The sequence below is a fragment of the Saccostrea cucullata genome, unplaced genomic scaffold (genome assembly GCF_032062105.1).
Source record: "Saccostrea cucullata isolate Sc308-1 unplaced genomic scaffold, CSIRO_AGI_Scuc_v1 ctg12941, whole genome shotgun sequence".
Lineage (NCBI taxonomy): Eukaryota > Metazoa > Mollusca > Bivalvia > Ostreida > Ostreidae > Saccostrea > Saccostrea cuccullata.
This window is the reverse complement of record NW_026929173.1, coordinates 17,559-37,207: the sequence shown is the minus strand read 5'-3', so window position 1 is coordinate 37,207 and position 19,649 is coordinate 17,559. Positions and strand designations below refer to the sequence as shown.

Below are 19,649 nucleotides of genomic sequence, written 5' to 3'. Positions count from 1 at the left end.
TTGTTGATGATCTACTAAAACATTACAATTTATGTATTATTATCTATAGATGCATTCTTTAGAGACTTTAAACGATATTATTTGAAAATTAAATATAAAATGTAAAGAAATGAAGCTTAAATATTTAAAGTGATTGAATATCACTCGATCATTTTGTTAGTATCTTTCTCATCCAATTACTTCGTTAAACTTAATGTGCATATAAATGCTAGAAGATGATTAACATCATCATTCAGGTTGTTTTCACATGAAAGCAGGAATTTGAAACAAATTTTTCATAATACATTGTTGCAAAATTCACGCAATGGAAATTATAATCAGTTATATGATGTTAGTCCTATGCATAATCAGGAAAACGTGTCAGTATTAATAAAAATAATTGCTTTTTAAGGGGTAGAATTACCTCAAATCAGAGGGAATCCATTTTGGTCAACCAATCACATTATAGTTCATGTGTAATTTAGATTTAAAAAGAAAGGGGGAAAATGTAATTTAAAAAGGCAAACCTTGTACATTTCTCTCCTGTATAACCTGTTTTACACTGGCACTGCCCAGCACCATCACACTGAAGAGTATCAGAACCTGACAAATTCATTAAAACAAAATGTCATTTTTGATTCACACAAGTTAAAAGTTCATGTGTGCTTTACATAGTATTGTTTTCCACATTCACTTCTCTAATTTTTCCCCACATCTTTTACAGAATTAAAAGTTTTTGAATATATACAGCTTGTCCATAAAAACGTTCACAATCAGACAATATTTTGAATATGGTTATTATTTAGCTACTTCAAATAATAACATAATAATTTTCTATTATGACATTTATATGTAAAACGACTTTGAATTACACAAATGAAAAACGTCCCCTTTTTATTACATGCATGTACAGAAACGAGCATACCAGCTGGATCACAACCACAGGATGTACACCTTCCATCTGATGACCTTAGATAGTGGTTGTCCTTACACCTCTCACAGTGAGGACCGTCCGTGTTGTCCCGACAGTCTATACATCGACCTCCCCTCCCTGTTCTCTGGTAAAGATCCTGATCAAATGAGCAGCTGTCCGCTTTGTTGTTGCACTCACAACCTAATACAAAATACCCATTTCATCAATAAAGCTTTTGGCTTGCATGTTGAATGTTAGTTTAAACAATTTAAGCAAAGGAAATCAAAGAAAAGAGTATTTCTGTCCAAATTCCGACTTTGAAAGACTCCTCAAAATCATACGTCTTCATGCATAAATAAATCAAAGGAAAAAGTCGAGGTTGTCTTTTTGAATACTTACGCTGGCACTCATTGGCGCTGCTAGATGTTGCTCTTGCCCACGGTTTGTTGTTGTACATAGGCAGACACTTCTCACAGTCAACTCCACCTGTGTTGTGTTGACATCTACAAACTTTTCTGTCTGATTCTTGACCATCTGGAGTATAACATTCACTGGCATGTCCATTACACTTACACCTAGAAATATACAGTTGTTTTTTTTAGACTGTAACGTGTATGGAATGGTAAAACTATTTTGAAAAAGTTTTCCATGATGTTCTAAAATGTTTTTCTAAGATATTTTGTACAAATCAATGTTTATCAATTAGTTTGGATCCTTTAAATGAGCACCCAGTATGCTTTTTAGATCTCAAGAGAGGTCGAAAAATTAACCAGCTGCTAAAATAATAAAACCTTTACTAAAACATTTCATATAAGTACCTGGCACCAACAGCTATATCAGAAATAGCGTAGTAATATGATTTCAAGACCGTATCCCCACCAAAATCCTCGTCTCCAAAGGTATTCATTCGGGTAAGGGAAATCCGTATTGCTGTAGCTGTTACCCATTCCTGATAAAAGAAAATAAGAGGAAATAAATTTGTGTACCTTGTTCTGGAAATTCGTTTGAAGAGATGGTCAATGATCGAAGTCTAATTTGCATGATCGTTCATACGCACTAAAGGTAAAAGAAAAAATATGAATATTAATTAGGACATACCTGCAAGACAGGATTGTTGTCGAAACTAAACGCACCAGGGCGACTTCCCAAGGTACTAAATGGCACACGACCACCAGTCAATGGGAAAAGGTCGGTGTATTCAGGATTGCTCGTACAAATGGCTTCATCGGCTGCAGTCGGATACCACCTACCAGGTTTCCCATAGGTACTCACAGGACGCACTGAAAAATTGATATGGCGTCCAATCACTGCTTTCAGTTGTTTTCTTGTACATTGCAAAACTTTCAGGTACTGATGTTTGGAAACGCAAATTGATATATGTAATATCGTAGGCTTTTTCTGGAAAGAAAAAAGAGATTGTTATTGACAGGAATATAAAAAAAACCATTGCTACACTTTTTATTAAATTACTATTTTTATCCATTTCAAAAGTTTCAATTAATATCTTTTTTTTTAACAAGAAAAATAAGCAAATTTTAAGTACATTGACAGACAAAATTTATCCACAACGTATACATCTACTTACTTAAATCCAAAGTTAAGTTGACCACAACAGGATACCTTATCCCGTCAAACATTGTATCAGTCTGCCACCAGGTTCTGGGGAATTCCGCATCCGTCGTCATTTCCGGAGGGTGCCTGGTCCTGGGACTCTGAGCGTCACAGACCTGGCAGGGAAGTCGCCGACCCCACTCTGAGAAGGGACAGAACTCTGTGGGCCCCGTCTGACCACACGTGTTGGTGGCCTGGACGGACCCACTGAAGGCAGCATTTGCAAACGGGGGGCTGCACATCTGGGCGTTACCTTTATCATCGTAGCAGGCTGGTCCCTGTGAGATGGTGGCTAGAAAACCGAAATATAACAAAATAGAAAGGAAATTCATCTTCTGTAATCCCTGCAATTTCCTACGCGGTAAATGGATGTACAAAGCTTCACTGGAATCTATTTAAGTAGTAATTTTGAAACGAAACTTAATTTGCAATCAATGTATCATCCAATCAGAGGCTTGGGAATGTTTGTGAACCACACTTATAATAAGATTTATTCCTCCCACATTATAAACGTGACCTATTCTAGATTGTTGTAACTGAAAAAGTGTAATTAAAATAAATTGTTTTATCAATATTTTTAAAAGTCATTGACATTGTATATTTAGTAATGTCAAATCTAGAGATGATGTTAATCTCATTCTTTTGTTCATTCACATTGAAAAAAAAAGCAACTGTATTAAAATATGTTACAGAAAAGACATATAGAACTCGAATACGATTGTTTTAAATCCCCCTAGCAACATTATACTCCGGAATACTGTCATATAGGGTTATTTCTATTAAGTGCGATTTTCACCTTATATGTTACACATTTTGCGAACAAATTTAGCATTTTTCTTCTAAATGTAAATACCCAGATCCATTCATGTTAAAAAGATACATGTCTTTTTTGTTTTCGCCATTCTATTACATATCGCCTTTCGGCTCTAAGAGGGTATCATGTAGCATTATCTCCGAGTGCAGCGAGACGTATCTAAATTTAATGAAGCTAAAAAATAATGACCTGTGTGACGTATACAACCTTTGGTCAGTAGTATATAAAGCACAGCTCCACGTGCCGAAATCATTCTTTTTCTTTGAGCGGCGTGCGTGTGTACCTGTACAGCAGGTAAACGTTATCGAATAGAGGTGTAACTTAGAACGTTGTTCAAGTTTTTTGGGGTTTTTTATTGCTGTAAAACACTTACAGCTCTTATTAAAATATTAAACTGTTTTAAGGTAAGTTACCAAGTTTTTTGTTTGTATTTTGCCGTAATATGACGGCTGAAAATCAGGACGATGTCCTGTCTTTCATGGGAAGTGACCATGATAACTACTCGGATATAGATGAATTGTTTGCTGATAAACACGAAGTGTAACAGATGACACTACAAATAAGAGAACTAGAGGGATGAAGCGTAAAGCGCAGACCTATACTTGTTCTGCTAGTGCACTTTTTAGTGCACCGCCATCACGGGCGACGAAACAAAGTAAAAAATCCAAAAATCAGTCCCAGTCTGTTCAAGAATTTAATGTTGACGAACTTAAAAGTCAACTTGGCATAGATAAAATATTGCAATCTCTTTCATCCCTGACAGATACTGTAAAACAGTTGGGTCGTTCTGATTCTATGGCGCGTAATACGTGCAATGAAAATACTGGTACTACCGAAACAACGGTGCACACTTCGGGTAATAATTCTCCTGGTGTTTTTACACAAACTATGCCGAACAGACCATTGAGAAATTTGGTTAGCATACCTGATTATGATTTTCTCATCAAACTATTAATGAAACCCTTGAAGACTTTGACTTTGATTTGTCTTATTTGAATGGTCAAGTCTCTCCTTGTATTGAAGGTTTTAATCCTCAAGAGACATTTAAGGGGATTTTGAATGATGAATCAATTCAGATTACAATTGATAACAGTGCTACATGTAGTAACAATGACTGGGATATCCCACAGTTAAATACAAATAAGAAAACTGGTCCAAATGTAAACGAAGCACTGGGGAAAGCTGTAAATGCAGCAGTCTCTTAGAAAACTAGCAAAAAAAGTATGGCTGAGTTGGAGAAAAAGTATGACAGGCCCGATAATTGTAATCTATTGAAAGTTCCCCGGGTCAATAAGGAAATCTGGGATGCAATGAATAAGCAAGCCCATTCAGAGTATCTTGCTTTACAAGTGATTCAAAAATCATTAGCAAAGGGTATAATACTGTTAGTACAGATGGCAGATATGTTTGTAAACAAAAAAGAACTTGATCCCCAAACTTGTAAAAAGATGTTGGCAGATTCCATAAGTGTGTTTGGCAATGCTTGCTACAACATTTCAATGAAAAGAAGAAATGAAATTAAAAATGTTCTGAATTTTCGATATCGAAAAATTGCTTCCTCGGATATTCCGATTACAGGGTTTTTGTTTGGAGATATTTGTGTCTCTAAACTTAGAGAGATGGGGGATATTATCAAGGAACCAAATGAATGAAATCAAATTATGATACAAAATTCAAAAATGTTAATCAAACAAAAAACTACATGACAAACCAAGGGTACCTGTATACCACAAACCAGTACAAAGGTTCAGCGAGAAACCGCCAGTATGCATATCCCTCCCAGAAAGGCAGAGGTCAAAGGGACCAATACAAAGGGTCAATGAAGAAATACAGTTACAACAAGTAAAGGTGAGAAAACTTAATATACATCACTGGCAAAAATTTACCAAGGATCAATGAATCTTAAATATTATAGATCCAGGATATGAAATTGAATTTTTTCAGCAACCCTTTCAAAAGACTATTCCAAGACAAATTCATTTTAATGCATTAGAATTTGAATTGGTTTCACAAGAAGTAAACCAGTTAATTGCTAAAGGTGCAATTGAAGAAGTAAAAGATATTTCTGATGCTTTTATTTCAAATATTTTTCTTGTACCGAAAAAAGAGGTGATTTAAGACCAATTATAAATCTAAAACATTTAAATGAATTTTTTGAATACCGGTATTATCATTTCAAACAAGAAAATTTGACATTTGCTTTGGAGCTGATTCAGAAAGATGATTATCTTACTTCAGTTGATTTAAAGGATGCTTATTTAAGTGTCAGTGTTCACCCAGATTACAAGAAATTTCTTTTCTTGGAATGGAAGATTTTTCAGATTTGTAGTTTTACCTTTTGGGTTAACATCATGTCCAAGAATATTTACAAAGATATTGAAACCTATCTAGGCATTCTTTAGAGAAAATGGCATAAGATGTTGTTATTATATTGATGATTCCCTTTTCATGAATCAAGATTTTTCTTCATGCCAGAAACAAACAGATAAAGTTATGTCAGAATTGAACAATCTTGGCTTTACAATAAATGACAAAAAAATCTGTAACCATCCCTTCATAAAGAATTCTTTTCTTTGGGGTTATTATAGATTCAGTTCATTTCAAAGTATATTTGACAAAGGAAAAAATAGAGAGAATTTTAAACCAAAGCCAAATTATTTTGTCCAATCCAAGAATTCAGATAAGGCAAGTGGCCTCATTGATAAGTTTATTGGTCCATGCTTGGAATGCAGTTTTTCAAGGTCCCCTGCATTACAGAACTTTAGAAAGAGATAAAGATCAAAATCTGAAAATTAACAATGATGATTATAGTTCATTTATGATTTGTTCTGATGAGAGTATCGAAGAAATAAAATGGTGGTGTAAGAATTTACAAACACTAAATGGAAAAGATATCAGATCAAGACCAATTGATTTATGGGTGGAAACTGATGCATTCTTACTAGGTTGGGGTTCTAGATTTGAACACAAAATGACAGGAGGTAGATGGACATATTCAGAAGCATCATATCATAAAAATATTTTAGAACTGATGGTTGTTTTTTTTTTTGCTCTAAAATCATTTTTTTAAAGAGCACAGTTCAAAACATATTTGTATCAAAACTGACAACACAAATGTGGTTTCTTACATTAATGCAATGGGTGGAATGCATTCAAAACAGCTCAATGATCTATCAGTCAAAATTTGGAATTGGTGCATTAAACGCAATATCATTATTTCAGTCCAATATTTACCTGGGTGTGAGAATATATATGCTGATGCTTTTTCTAGGAAATTTGCTGAATCTGCAGAATGAAAGTTAAAACAATATATTTTCTTGCGAATTTGTAAACAATTTTTCAATCCAGATACAGATCTATTTGCTTCTCGGATAAATAAACGATTGGAAAAGTTTGCCTCCTGGAATTTTGATCCTGATACTTATCACATCTACGTCCATTTATTTTTCCACCGTTTAAATTAATTAGAAGAATAATCAATAAAATATTAGAGGATAGAGTAAAGCAACCCATAATTATTGCTCTAATATGGAAAACTCGAACTTGGTTTTCACAGCTAATGTCTGTTTTGATTTCTAATCCTATTAGTCTTCCTCGACACAAGGATCTCTTGGTGATGCCACATACAGAAGAAGAACATCCATTCCGCAAGATAACGCTAACCGCCTGTCTTGTATCAGGAGATCCCTCTATGACATAGGGCTGGCAAGATTCGATTGTGACATTATCCTTGCCTCACTACGACCAACCACTAATAAACAATATCAATGCTGCTGGCAAAAATGGATACTTTGGTGTTCTAAATGGAAAACAAATTCCTTTATACCCTCTGAAGAAATAGTTGTTAAATATCTAATTTATTTGATGAGCAATAAAGTTTTATATTCTGTTGTGAATACTTTTAAATCCATGTTGATAAGTACTTTACCATATTTTGGTGTTTTATGGGTTAAGGAATCATTATTACTTCCAAAGTTAATGAGAGGATATTTTAATCCTAATCAATGTCGTCCTAAAGTTAAGAATTCTTGGGAGGTATTGAAAGTTTGGTGTTTTACGCAATCTAATGCCCTTACATGAAATATCTTTACATTTGTTAACTTTAAAACTGATAGCTCTTTTTGCACTTAAAACAGCTTCTAGGGCCCAAGCACTGTTGGCTCTTGATTTAAAGTTCATGTCAATGTTTACAGATAAGTTTATTTTTCAAATTCAGAAGTTACTGAAAACATGTAAGTCTAGAACTCCTGTACGTAGAGTTATTTTACATAAATTTTCTGATGAAAGACTTTGTGTTGTTTCAACGTTACACGAATATTTAAAAAGAACCGAAAATAAAAGAAAATCATCTACATTATTTGTGCCCTATAAAACATTTAATCCTGTTTCAACATGTACATTAGCAAGATGGTTGAAAAGTGTTCTAGAACTGTCAGGAATCAGAGACTTTACTACCCACTCTTTCCGAGGAACTTCAGCTTCAGTGGCCTATTCTTCAGGAGTGTCGTTAAAAGAAATAATGGATGCGGCAAATTGGACTTCTTCAAAAACATTTTTTAAGTTTTATTACAAAGATACAATTGGGTGTGATTCAGATGGACTTTTCGGAAAATCAGTGTTGAATAGATGAACAATAAATTGTTTGGTGACATTTATTTAGTTGTTTTATTGACAATGAACACTTTTGTGAATGTGATTTCTCCGAAGTTTATGTTATCTATAAACTTCGAATTTGAATAAAATTTAGTTGCATTTGAACTTTTTTTTATTTTTCCATTAAAATTGCAATGAAGTGGTCTTCTTATTGAATACTTTGAAAATATACGTTTTTATTGTAATATTTTGTTTGTGACCAACACTTTAAATATGCTACGTGATACCCTCGTAGAGCCGAAAGGCGATATGTAAAAGAATGGACCCTCCTCCAAGCATCCTTTAGGATGTACAGGATGAGGGTCATTCTATGTAATGAGCCTGAGGCTCAAGAGGGTATCATGTACCCAAACCAAATTGATTTTATTTTGAAGGAAAATTACCCCCACATATGATATTTGTTAGTTGTCACAAACAAGCTTCCAAGAATGATTTCGGCACGTGGAGCTGTGCTTTATATACAATTGACCAAAGGTGTGTATACGTCACACAGGTCATTATTTTTTAGCTTCTTAAAATTGTGATACGCCTCGCTGCACTCGGAGATAATGCTATATGATACCCTCTTGAGCCTAAGGCTCATTACATAGAATGACCCTCATCCTGTACATTCTAAAGGATGCTTGGAGGAGGGTCCATTATGCTCACTTGCAACATGAGTGAAGGCTATGGAGATAACGAACAATATCCAATATCAAATACCATAAAAATACAAAATAGGAGCAGAGCAAACTCCGACCTCCAAAACATCAGATTTGGAATCAGGTGTCATGGAGGGGTAAGCATCCCCTGCTGAACGGTCACACCGTCGTTTGCTCCATGTCATGACCGTTCCCGGTAGCTCAGTCGGTAGAGCGCTCGCTCTGTGAACGGGAGGTCGTGAGTTCGTATCTCGGCCGCGACTGACCTAGTCGTTAAAATGTTCCTTCGCCATGCGCTCGGCACTTTGAAGTGAAAGTTGCGGGTCCTTCGGATGAGACCTTAAAAACTGATGTCCCGTGTCAGCGACAGGCGTTGGCACGATAAAGATACCTCACTGCTCAATGGCCCTGAGTGCCGAGTAAAGGTCAAAATTTGAAGCCCTTCACCGGCATATGGTGACGTCTCCATATGAGTGAAAAATTCTCAAGAGGGACGTTACACAATATACAATCAATCAATCAATCCTTGTCATGATCAAGAAATAACAGAAAAATCGTCGTCAATTCAGGTATAAATAATGGACTAACAATAAGTGTGAAAAACGTCAGTCAACATTTGACTCAATGATAAATTGTATTTGCTGAAATTCCATAGTTTTGAATACTTAAAGTTCCATTTGGTAGAGAATAAAGTGAAATTGCATAGAAAAAAGCAAGACTTCAAACTGATACATTTTAATCCCCGCTTAATGTCATGGATTATAAATCTATGTTTCTACCTTTATGTTTATCTTTATCTGTTATTGATATGTTTTAATGCAGCAATATAAAAACAACAAGAGGCCCATGGGCCACATCGCTCACCTGAGCAACAAGGGTAGGACTAGTATAAAATGGCTTTTTATTGTAAAGTTTAAATCCAAAAGTAGTCCCATGACCAATCATGGATTTGCTATTTTTTAGAAAATGATTGAGAAGAAGATTTTTAAAGAATTTTCCTATATATTTCTATGTAAAACTTTGGTCGGCCATTTTGGCCCCGCCCTACCCCTGGGGGTCATGATTTGAACAATTTAAATCTACACTACCTGAGCATGTTTCCATATAAATATGATGAATTATGGCTTTGTCATTCTTGAGAAGAAGATTTTTAAAGAATTTTCCTATATATTTCTAGGTAAAACTTTGGTCGGCCATTTTGGCCCCGCCCTACCCCCGGGGGTCATGATTTGAACAAACTTGAATCTACACTACCTGAGGATGTTTCCCCATAAGTTTCATCTTTCCTGGCACAGTGGTTCTTGAGGAGAAGATTTTTAAAATATACCACTAAATTTTCATTAATTCCCAATTATCTCCCCTTGAATAAGGGCGTGGCCCTTCATTTGAACAAACTTGAATCCCCTTCACCCAAGGATGCTTTGTGGCAAGTTTGGTTGAAATTGGCCCAGCGGTTCTTGAGAAGAAGTCGAAAATGTGAAAAGTTTACAGACAGACAGACGGACAGACGGACAGGCAGACGGACGGACGGACAGACGGACGCCGGACAAAATGTGATCAGAAAAGCTCACTTGAGCCTTCGGCTCAGGTGAGCTAAAAAGGGTATATACCCATGAATGATTAAACAAGGAGAAAAGAGTATAATTATGCATATTCCCTTGAAACTCGGATCCATCCCTTTCTAATGTTGTTTATACACATCCTTTGTTACGCAAATAAGGTTATATTTCAAGAATACGTTTAACCATCCACAAGCACTGACAAAAGGTAATAAATATAATCATTAAGAATTAGTTGAGAACAGTTTGCATAAAAGAGTCTGTCGTAAAATTTCATATTTATATTTCTTAGAAGAAATTTCTAGACGGCCACCTATTCATTAAAATTACATTAGTAGTCTATATTATGATCTTTATACAATTTTACTTAAACAATATTCATGATGAGACTAATAAAAACAGCATAACGTTTTTATGAAAAATATGTATTCTTCAATTTTAGTACTTGCAGGAAAACATTTATAAATGTATATTAAATCTGATCAAATAATTGTAAGCAAAAGTATATTAAAAAAATAACATCATTTCTTTTTTAAAGGTTTATATTGGATGAAATGGCTTCAAGTAATAAAAAAAATTATTTTCCCTGTTTTATGAAACCACCAAACGCATACATGAGATTGGCAGATAAGGTTTCTTTGTTTCTTTTATGTGTACTGGCACATGTAGTATTTAATCTTCAACCATAATTTTGTCAGATTTTGTCCAATTTGTTTGATTGAGTAATTGTACTTTATTTTCCTCCTCCACACTCTGTTTAAAAACACGTAATTAAGGGCGTATAAAATTCCTTATAAAATTCAATTTTAGAAAAAAAAACTCAAATAAAAAAGGGGGGTCGAGTTCTTAGGGATTTTTTTATTCCTATGTTATGTATGTACCTGAACAGATTTTCGAAATATCTGACATTTCGAAATGTATTCTGTTATGTAGGTCGAAGATAATTAGAGATTTAAAACGAAGTATTGCTTATTCTACATCATATTAAAATAGTACTAGACCAGGCATCACGCTCATTTTTGAAAACGTTATACAATGATGCGTCAAACTACCCGATGACTATACACATGTTCTATGATCTGATAAAAGAAATTTACGTACAATCTTAGATTACTAAGCTTTTCTTATTTTTTATGACAATGTTACTGAAGAATAATTTTTAAGATATGCTTTCATTTTACTTACTTTTTGTACTCCACAGATAAATGTACACTTAACATAATTGAGTGCTAAATTATTATGAAAAGCTAGGTTTGAAGAGGAATTCAAGCACTTCAAGCAACTTAGAGGAATAAGTAGGACATGTGTTTAATATCTCAAAATACAAGTTTTAAAACGAGTTGTTGGTAGCGTTAAATATAGTCACTTTACAGACATGAAAACACTCAAACTTTTGCAAATGAAGAAATAGCATGTGCTTCTTGAAAATGTTATTAAAAAAGTCAAAGACTTTTTTCAAAGGCAAAAGTGTCTTTGCTTTTTTACCCTCAAAACAACCTCTAAAATTCCTTAATTTGTTTCTTTGGAAAAACAACATTTATATGTGAAATTAGTCAAGTTTGATTTAGAAATTTGCCTCTTCAATCATTTCACGAGAGAGTTCATTATTTAACTTAAACAAATATCATTCTACGTGAATTGTTTTTTTTTTATTTTGTTTGAAACATTTCGAAATTGCTACACTTGACAAAAATTAAGCAGTTTGTTCGTGAATGTAAAAAAAAAAATCAATCTTGATCTAACCTTTCCAACTCATAAAAACACTATGTGCAGAAGGATATTGACCTAGAATTGACCATTAAAGATGAAATTTGAATTATAAGTACATAAACTGAAATATACATTATGATATCAAGTTTGTTATGTTTCACACACATTAATATTTATTTTAAATAAAACAAATCTGGAGCTCCAAAAACATGACAAGTGGGATCTGGTGCCTATGGGGAGTCAGCATCTACTGTTGGCAGGTCATACCTGCCGTGGGTTCCTTGTCATGATCTCGTAAACTTAAAGGTCCGTAGAAATTTCAGTGTGTTCATTATGGCCTAAAAATGGCCCAATATTAGATTTTGCTGATAAGATCCCTATACCAAGGAATTTGTGAAATGCATGCCTTCAAACAAAACTTTGTTTCCGGTAATGGATTGCCTCTTTCTGAAAAATTGTTCGTATGTAGAGCATGACATTTCGTATCAAATCAACTGGTAGATACAAGTCCCTTATTCAGGTACATGTACTTATATAATTATATTTAAGTAAGGAATGTTGACAACAGAAAACTTGAAATTCATCATGTTTATCATACACTTTTCTTGTAAGTTTACCATTAAGGTCTATTTCTGTAACAATATACAAATATTAGAACAGATGTACGTGTAATAAGAATTCTTTTATTTTTAGTTCAGTCGGATATATCGAATCGAAATACAAATGAAAGTAATAAATGTTAATTGATATTACATCGTCGGTATATCTAATTGTCGAGCTGAAGGTCAAAAGTGTTTTCTTCTACTCATGTAGAATATTTAAATTCAAAAATAGGTCTGCTAATGATGGGGAGGGGGCAACGAGAATTCCAACAGATTGTTCAAAGACCTGGATTCGTATGCATAAAAATTCTAAGAATTTTCTGAAGTATATGCTTAAATTTCTTAAGCATATACTTAGCTGAGTAACAAGCTTAATTTCCATTGCATAAAAATTCTAAGCAACATACTTGACAATTCTTAGCTAAGCATATCGCAATCTGCTTAAGTACACTGTTGCCATATCAATAAAGTCACTTCCGCTATCACTTTTAAAAATATAAACATATGATAAAGAAGCAAAGAAATAATATTATGAAAAATATTGTTCATATTCATTTTAATTATTCACCTTCCTTTATATAACAATTTGTTTTAATATTTGATCACTTTAATAGATTAAAATACTTTGTTTAATATTGATGATACGTTTTATCATCTCAAGAGAGAGAGAGAGAGAAAGAGAGAGAGAGAGGTGAATAAACTGAGGAGGGTGTAGAGAAAAAATTGTATATTCCAGAGAAAAAGCGAATCAAATTATTTTTTTAATTAAACTTTTTTTTAAATTAGAGGGCATGTATGATACACACTTTTCCCGCAATGAATAAAAGTTTCCTTTCGCATGTGTGTATATAATCTGTGTAGTATTTGGCACTTTTCTGAATACAAAGTCATTATCTCTCTCTCTCTCTCTCTCTCTCTCTCTCTCTCTTGGTGTGCCGACTGCATGAGAATTACATGTGTAATATATGGAATACATGTAAATCTGCTTTTTTTGATAATGTAAGAATAATATAACATAATGGAGTACAATGATGATCTCAAAAAGGGTGACTTTGTATTCACAAGTGCTGACAAAGCTACGAAACAATCAAATGACGTCATGTTTTAAACCGTTTTCATACTAAATTTCTAACTTCTAGAAAAGTTATAAAATCTACAAAATAAAGTGGATACATGCAGATTATGATTTAATTAATTGAATTTAATACTCTTCATGTTGTCTATTTTTATTTTTGTAAAGTTCCTTTAATTATTTTTGTGTAATTAGCTCTTAGAAATATATTGAGCAATATACTTATAAACTTAGGACAGGTATAGACCATGCTTAACTTTAAGCATATTATGCTGAGCATATACTTAAGAGTTGAGAAGTTTTTTGCAACCTGCATATGATGAGCAATATGCTAAGTAAAATTTCAGTCTGCTAAAGTAGAAAAACAGTACTTAAGGACTTAAGAATTTTTATGCATACGAACCCTGATCTTCAAATTCTACATAGAGACCAATAATTACATTGATTTTAGAAAAATATTACAAAAAATACAAAACTTTGAGCAATAATAATTTACGTTAAAATATTCTGCATCAAGTTTAATCGTGATGAAGATTTTTATTAATATTACACTTTAGTTATTTCCATTTATATTTAAACTCATATATATCAAAGTAAAATCGTAAATAAAGACGTCAAATAGTCCCTCACACTTTTTTTCCTATTTATTGGTGTTTGACTGTCTGTCGAGAGTGTCAACTAAGAGCGTATGACAAACAAGATGATTTTAAGTTTCCCATTGTCAATGCAACATAATTATGTTGCCTAGAGTAACAGTATGCTTAAAAAAGGAAACATCATCAAAAGAAAAAAAAAGCAAAAGGTAAGAAAGACATTTAAAATTCTTTGTGGAACTGGCATATGTAAAAAAAAAATTACAAAAAAAGAGAAAACATATCAATTTATGCTTTTAAATAAAATAAAGCTTATTTTTGGAACGTGTTCAAACTTTCCGCAATGAGATTGTTGACAATTTGAACACAATGAACAAACGGCAGTTGTGACTGGTCGGCAGGGCTCATCCCTCATCGCACCTGATCCCACCTCTGATGTTTTAGAGGTCTGTTTGCTTTGCTCCTGATTTGTGTTGTTTAAATGGACTTTAGAAAACTGTTCGTTATCTCCATATATTTCATTATATTTTATTTCCATGGGGGGAAAAGTCAATTACAACGATTTTGCCCCCCAAAAAGATTTTCATCAAAAAAACATAAATCATTAATATTTAATCATTTTATTTCTTTACCTGTTTTCTTACAAACGGATATACATTAACGAGTAATAGAAATATTTGTTTCCCTTCTCTGTGAAAGTTTGAAATCTCTGGAAGGCATTTGAAGTATTCAACTTCTGGATGACGATCTACAAAAAAGTATGTATTTGTATCATTAAAGAACATTTAGATACATTCTTTGAAAATTACATATGAAATGTAAAGAAATGAAACTTAAACATTTAACATGTTTAAACTGATTGAAAATCACTCGATCATTTTACTAGTATTTTTGCATCCAACTACTTTGTTAAACTTGATGCGCTTCTCAATGCTAGAAAGATGACAAACATCATCATTCAGGTTGTTTTCGTATTAGAGCAGGAATTTCATACAATTTTTTTTATCATACATTGTAGCAAAGTTTTACAAAATTTGAAATATCACGTAATGGAAATTATAATCAATTAAATGATGTTAATCCTATGCATTATCAGGAAAATGTGCCAGTATTTATAAAAAATAATTGCTTTTTAAGGGATTTTATTAAGTCACGTAAGACTGAATCAATTTAGTCAACCAATCATCTTATAGTTCATAAGTAATTTAGAATTAGAGAGAAAATTAAACATAAGAACAGTAAAATTAAACATACAAACAGTATTCAACATCACAAATTTATAAAACAATATATAACAGGAACAGAGCAAATATTAGAGATGGAATCAGGCGACAAGGAGGAGTAAGCATCCCCTGCCGACCGGTCATTACACCCGCCGTGTGCTCCTTGTCATGATCGGGAAATAACGGAAAAAATCCAACGTCAATTCAATAATGAACTAACAATTAGTATGAAAAACGTCAGTCAGTATTTCATTCATTGAATGATAATTTGTATTTGCTGACAAAGTCATAGTATCGACAAAAGAACTTGCAAAATGATGACTTAAAACGAGACTGCTGATATTCCTGTTTCATCAACTTGTTTGTCAATAATTTACCTCGTTTTTTAAATTGTTCACACGTATAGCATGCTCTTGCGTATCGAATCAACTGAGATTGGACTGAGAAAGAAAAAGATTAATTGAAAAAATAACAAACCTTGTACATTTTTCTCCTGTATAACCTGATTTACACTGGCATTGCCCAGTCCCATCACATTGAAGAGTATCAGAACCTGACAAATTGATTTAAATAAAATTTCATATTTGACTCACTCATGTCAAAAGTTCATGTCAGGTTTACGCAGTGTTATTTACCCCATCCACTTCTCTCAGACCAATTTAATGTTTATTTTTCATACTTTGAGTTACAAATTGTAAATTCATATAGCTTGTCCATACAAATGTTGAACAATCAGAAAATGTTTTAAATATGGTAATTATTTAAGCTACATCAAATAATAACATAACAATTTTCTATTCTGACATTTAAATTTAAAACAACTTTGAATTACACAAACGAAAAACGTCCATTTTTAGTACTTGTATATATACAATCCTTCGAATTTTAAAAACACACATACCAATAGGATCACAATCACACGAGGTGCACCTTCCATCTGATGACCTTAGATAGTGGTTGTCCTTGCACCTCTCACAGTGAGGACCGTCTGTGTTGTCCCTACAGTCGACACAACGACCTCCCCTCCCTGTTCTCTGATACAGGTCCTGATCAAAATAGCAGCTGTCGGCTTTGTTGTTACACTCACAACCTAATACGAATATCCTTTCTATCAATGATTACTCAAATTTCTATCACTTGATTTTGAGTTGGTTGTTTTGTAGGAGTGTGATAAAACAACTGAGACTAAAGAAAAGTGAGAAAAGAGAAATTTTGTTCAAATTCCGAATTTGAAAATTAATACTCATCAAAATCGTATCTTTTCATGCATAAATAAATTCAAGGGAAAAATTCTTATTTGACATTATTTGATTACTTACGCTGACACTCATTAGCGCTGCTAGGTGTTGCTCTTGCCCACGGTTTGTCGTTGTACATAGGCAGACACTTTTCACAGTCAACTCCAGCTGTGTTGTGTTGACATCTACAAACTTCTCTGTCTGATTCTTGACCATCTGGAGTATAACATTCACTGGCATGTCCATTGCACTTACACCTAGAAATATACAAATGGTTCTTTTAGACTGTAACGTGTATAGAATCATAAAACTATTCTTCAAAAAGGTTTCCCTGAAGTATTAAAAATGTTTTTTCTGAGACATTTTGTACAAATCAATGTTTATAGAGTAGTCCTGGTCTGGGGGCCATAAAACTTAGACGAGCTCACTTTTGATCTCAGTCTCACTTTTCAACTATATATTCCTTTGGAAAAAGTGAGACTGAGATCATAAGTGAGCTCGTCTAAGTTTTATGGCCCCCAGGCCTGGACCTTTTTTGATGAACATGTATGTTTTTAGATCTCAAGAAAGGCCAAAACATTTAACCATTCGCTATAATTATAACATATCTACTAAAACATTCCATTTTAGTACCTGGCACCAACACTTATATCAGAAATGGCGTAGTAATATGATTTCAAGACCGTATCGCCACCAAAATCCTCGTCACCAAAGGTATTCATTCGCGTGAGGGAAATCCGTATAGCTGAGGCTGTTACCCATTCCTGATAAAAAAAAAAAATAAGGAGGGAGGGGTTAATTTGTGTACCTTGGTCTGGAAATTCGCTTTAAGAGAAGGATAATAGACGAAGTTGAATTTGCATTAATGTTCATTCGTTCAAAAGATTAAAGAAAAATTACGAACATTTCATTAGGACATACCTGCAAGACATGATTATTGTCGTAACTAAACGCACCAGGGCGACTTCCCAAAGTACTAAATGGAACACGACCACCAGACAATGGGAAAAGGTCACTGTATTGGTACGTACAGATGGCTTCGTCGGCTGTAATTGGAAACCGCCTACCAGGTTTTCCATATGTACTCCGGCAGGACGCACTGAAAAATTGATATGGCGTCCAATCACTGCTTTCAGTAGTTTTCTTGTAGATTGCAAAACTTTCAGGAATTGGAGTTTGGAAACGCAAATTGGTATAAGTAATATCGTAGGCTTTTTCTGGAAAGAAAGAAAAGATTATTTCTAACATGAATGAAAATAAGCATTGCTTAATAAAGTATATCATTACTTTTATCCATTTCAAAACTCACAATTTTTTTTCTTAAAACAGGGAAATTTACATCATAAGACAAATTATGCACTCAATGTATTTAAAACAAGCAAGCTTTAAAGAACATTGACGGACAAAATATATACTCAATGTCTCTACTTACTGAAATCCAGAGTTAGGTTGACCACAACAGGGTACCTTATCCCTTCTAACATTGTATCTGACTGCCACCAGGTTCTGGGAAATTCCGCGTCCGTCGTCATTTGCGGGGGGTGCCTTGTCCTGGGACTCTGAGCGTCACAGACCTGGCAGGGTAGTGGCTGACCCCACCGTGAAAAAGGACAGAACTCTGTGGGCCCCGCCTGACCACACGTGTTGGTGGCCTGGACGGACCTATTGAAGGCAGCATTTACAAACGGAGGGCTACACATTTGAGCGTTACCCTGGTCATCATAACAGTCTTGTCCCTGTGAGATGGTTGCTAGAAAGCCCAAATATAACAAAATAGAAAAAAAATTCATCTTTTGTGATTCCTGCAATTTTTCCTACGCGGTAAATGGATGTATAAAGCTTCACTGGAATCTATTTAAGTACTAATTTCGAAACGAGACTTAATTTGCAACCTATGTATCGTCCAATCAAAGGCTTGGGAATGTTAGTGTACTGCACTTATAATAAGTTTTGATTTCCTCCCTAATTATAAACGTGACTTATATTCTAGATTGTGTGTAATTGACACAGTGCAATAAATAAATTGTTTTATCAATATTTTAAAGTCACTGACATTGTATATTTAGTATGGTCAAATTTAGAGTTATCAACTGATGTAAACTTCATTCTTTTGTTCATGAACATTAAATAAAAACTACACTTATTTAAATATGTTATAAAAAGCCTATACATTATTTTATAGAACTCGAATATGACCGTGTTTTCAACTTAAATTGTCACAAATTTATGGCAAGCCCTTTTACTATTTATTCGGAAAATAAAATTTATCTTTAATTTACAGAGATATCTCTCATTTAAGGGAGATATCTCTTAAAATATAGAGATATCTCTCAACTTAAAGAGATATCTCTAATTTTTAAGAGATATCTCAATGAGAAAGAGATATCTCTTACTTAGAGAGATATCTCTTTTTTTTTAGAGATATCTCTTCCACTTGAAAAGATATCTCTTTCTCCTTTAGAGTTATCTCTTTCCTGAAAAGAGATATCTCTAAACGATAAAGAGATATCTCTTTCACCTAGAGAGATATCTCTTTTACTTTTGGAGATAACTCTCCAAGTCAAAGAGATATCTCTTTAAGTAAAAGAGATATCTTTCTCAGTTTATCTTAAGAGATATCTCTGAAAGTGAAAGAGATATCTTTCAAAAGTGTCTATATAAAAGAGATATCTCTCAAGCAAAAAGAGATATCTCTTTGTTTCAAAGAGACATCTCTCTTCATATTTTTGTATTTAAATTCCATTTCAAATGACTTTTTCCTGACCGGAAGTAAGCTTTTTATTGACGGATCAAATTAGAAATAGTTGATTATTTCATAAACTGAGAAAATTCAGCCCATTGCATTTGAGATTATATATATGCTTACTTTCGTTTTCCAGAATATTAAACTTTTAGCATCTTTATCAACGAAGTTACCATTATTATTTGTTGCTTCAAGTAAAGGCTTTATAGCATTTTTTTTCTTCAGTATATGTATTATTCTCCAGAGACTTTACTTCCTGTTTCACTTTCGCTTTAAAAGGGAGAATTAATTATTCTAT

At 33.5% G+C, this 19,649-nt stretch overlaps 1 protein-coding gene and 2 pseudogenes across 1 annotated transcript; 1 reads left to right on the top strand and 2 right to left on the bottom strand.

Annotated features, from left to right (window-relative positions):
• Nucleotides 1–506: 506 nt before the first annotated feature.
• LOC134279982 (laminin subunit gamma-1-like) lies at nucleotides 507–2,920 on the bottom strand (annotated as a pseudogene).
• Nucleotides 2,921–3,893: 973 nt separating this feature from the next.
• Nucleotides 3,894–5,163, top strand: LOC134279984 (uncharacterized; annotated as a pseudogene).
• A 9,588-nt stretch (nucleotides 5,164–14,751) lies between these two features.
• On the bottom strand, nucleotides 14,752–18,714 carry LOC134279983 (laminin subunit gamma-1-like). The gene is made up of 7 exons (XM_062762387.1): nucleotides 18,041–18,714; nucleotides 17,530–17,825; nucleotides 17,242–17,372; nucleotides 16,690–16,865; nucleotides 16,272–16,460; nucleotides 15,848–15,923; nucleotides 14,752–14,895 (listed from the first exon to the last, which is right to left on the bottom strand). Exons 1-7 carry the CDS (start codon nucleotides 18,396–18,398, stop codon nucleotides 14,877–14,879), a joined length of 1,245 nt encoding a protein of 414 aa, XP_062618371.1. The 5' UTR covers nucleotides 18,399–18,714; the 3' UTR covers nucleotides 14,752–14,876.
• Nucleotides 18,715–19,649: the final 935 nt, after the last annotated feature.

Excerpts from the sequence above, each read along its gene's own strand:
- LOC134279983 (XM_062762387.1), bottom strand. The coding sequence starts at position 18,398 with ATGAATTTTTTTTCTATTTTGTTATATTTGGGCTTTCTAGCAACCATC. Across the intron at positions 17,826-18,040 it reads CAACCTAACTCTGGATTTCA|AAAAAGCCTACGATATTACT; the intron begins GTAAGTAGAGAC and ends CTTTCTTTCCAG. Across the intron at positions 15,924-16,271 it reads GTGTGATTGTGATCCTATTG|GTTCTGATACTCTTCAATGT; the intron begins GTATGTGTGTTT and ends TCAATTTGTCAG.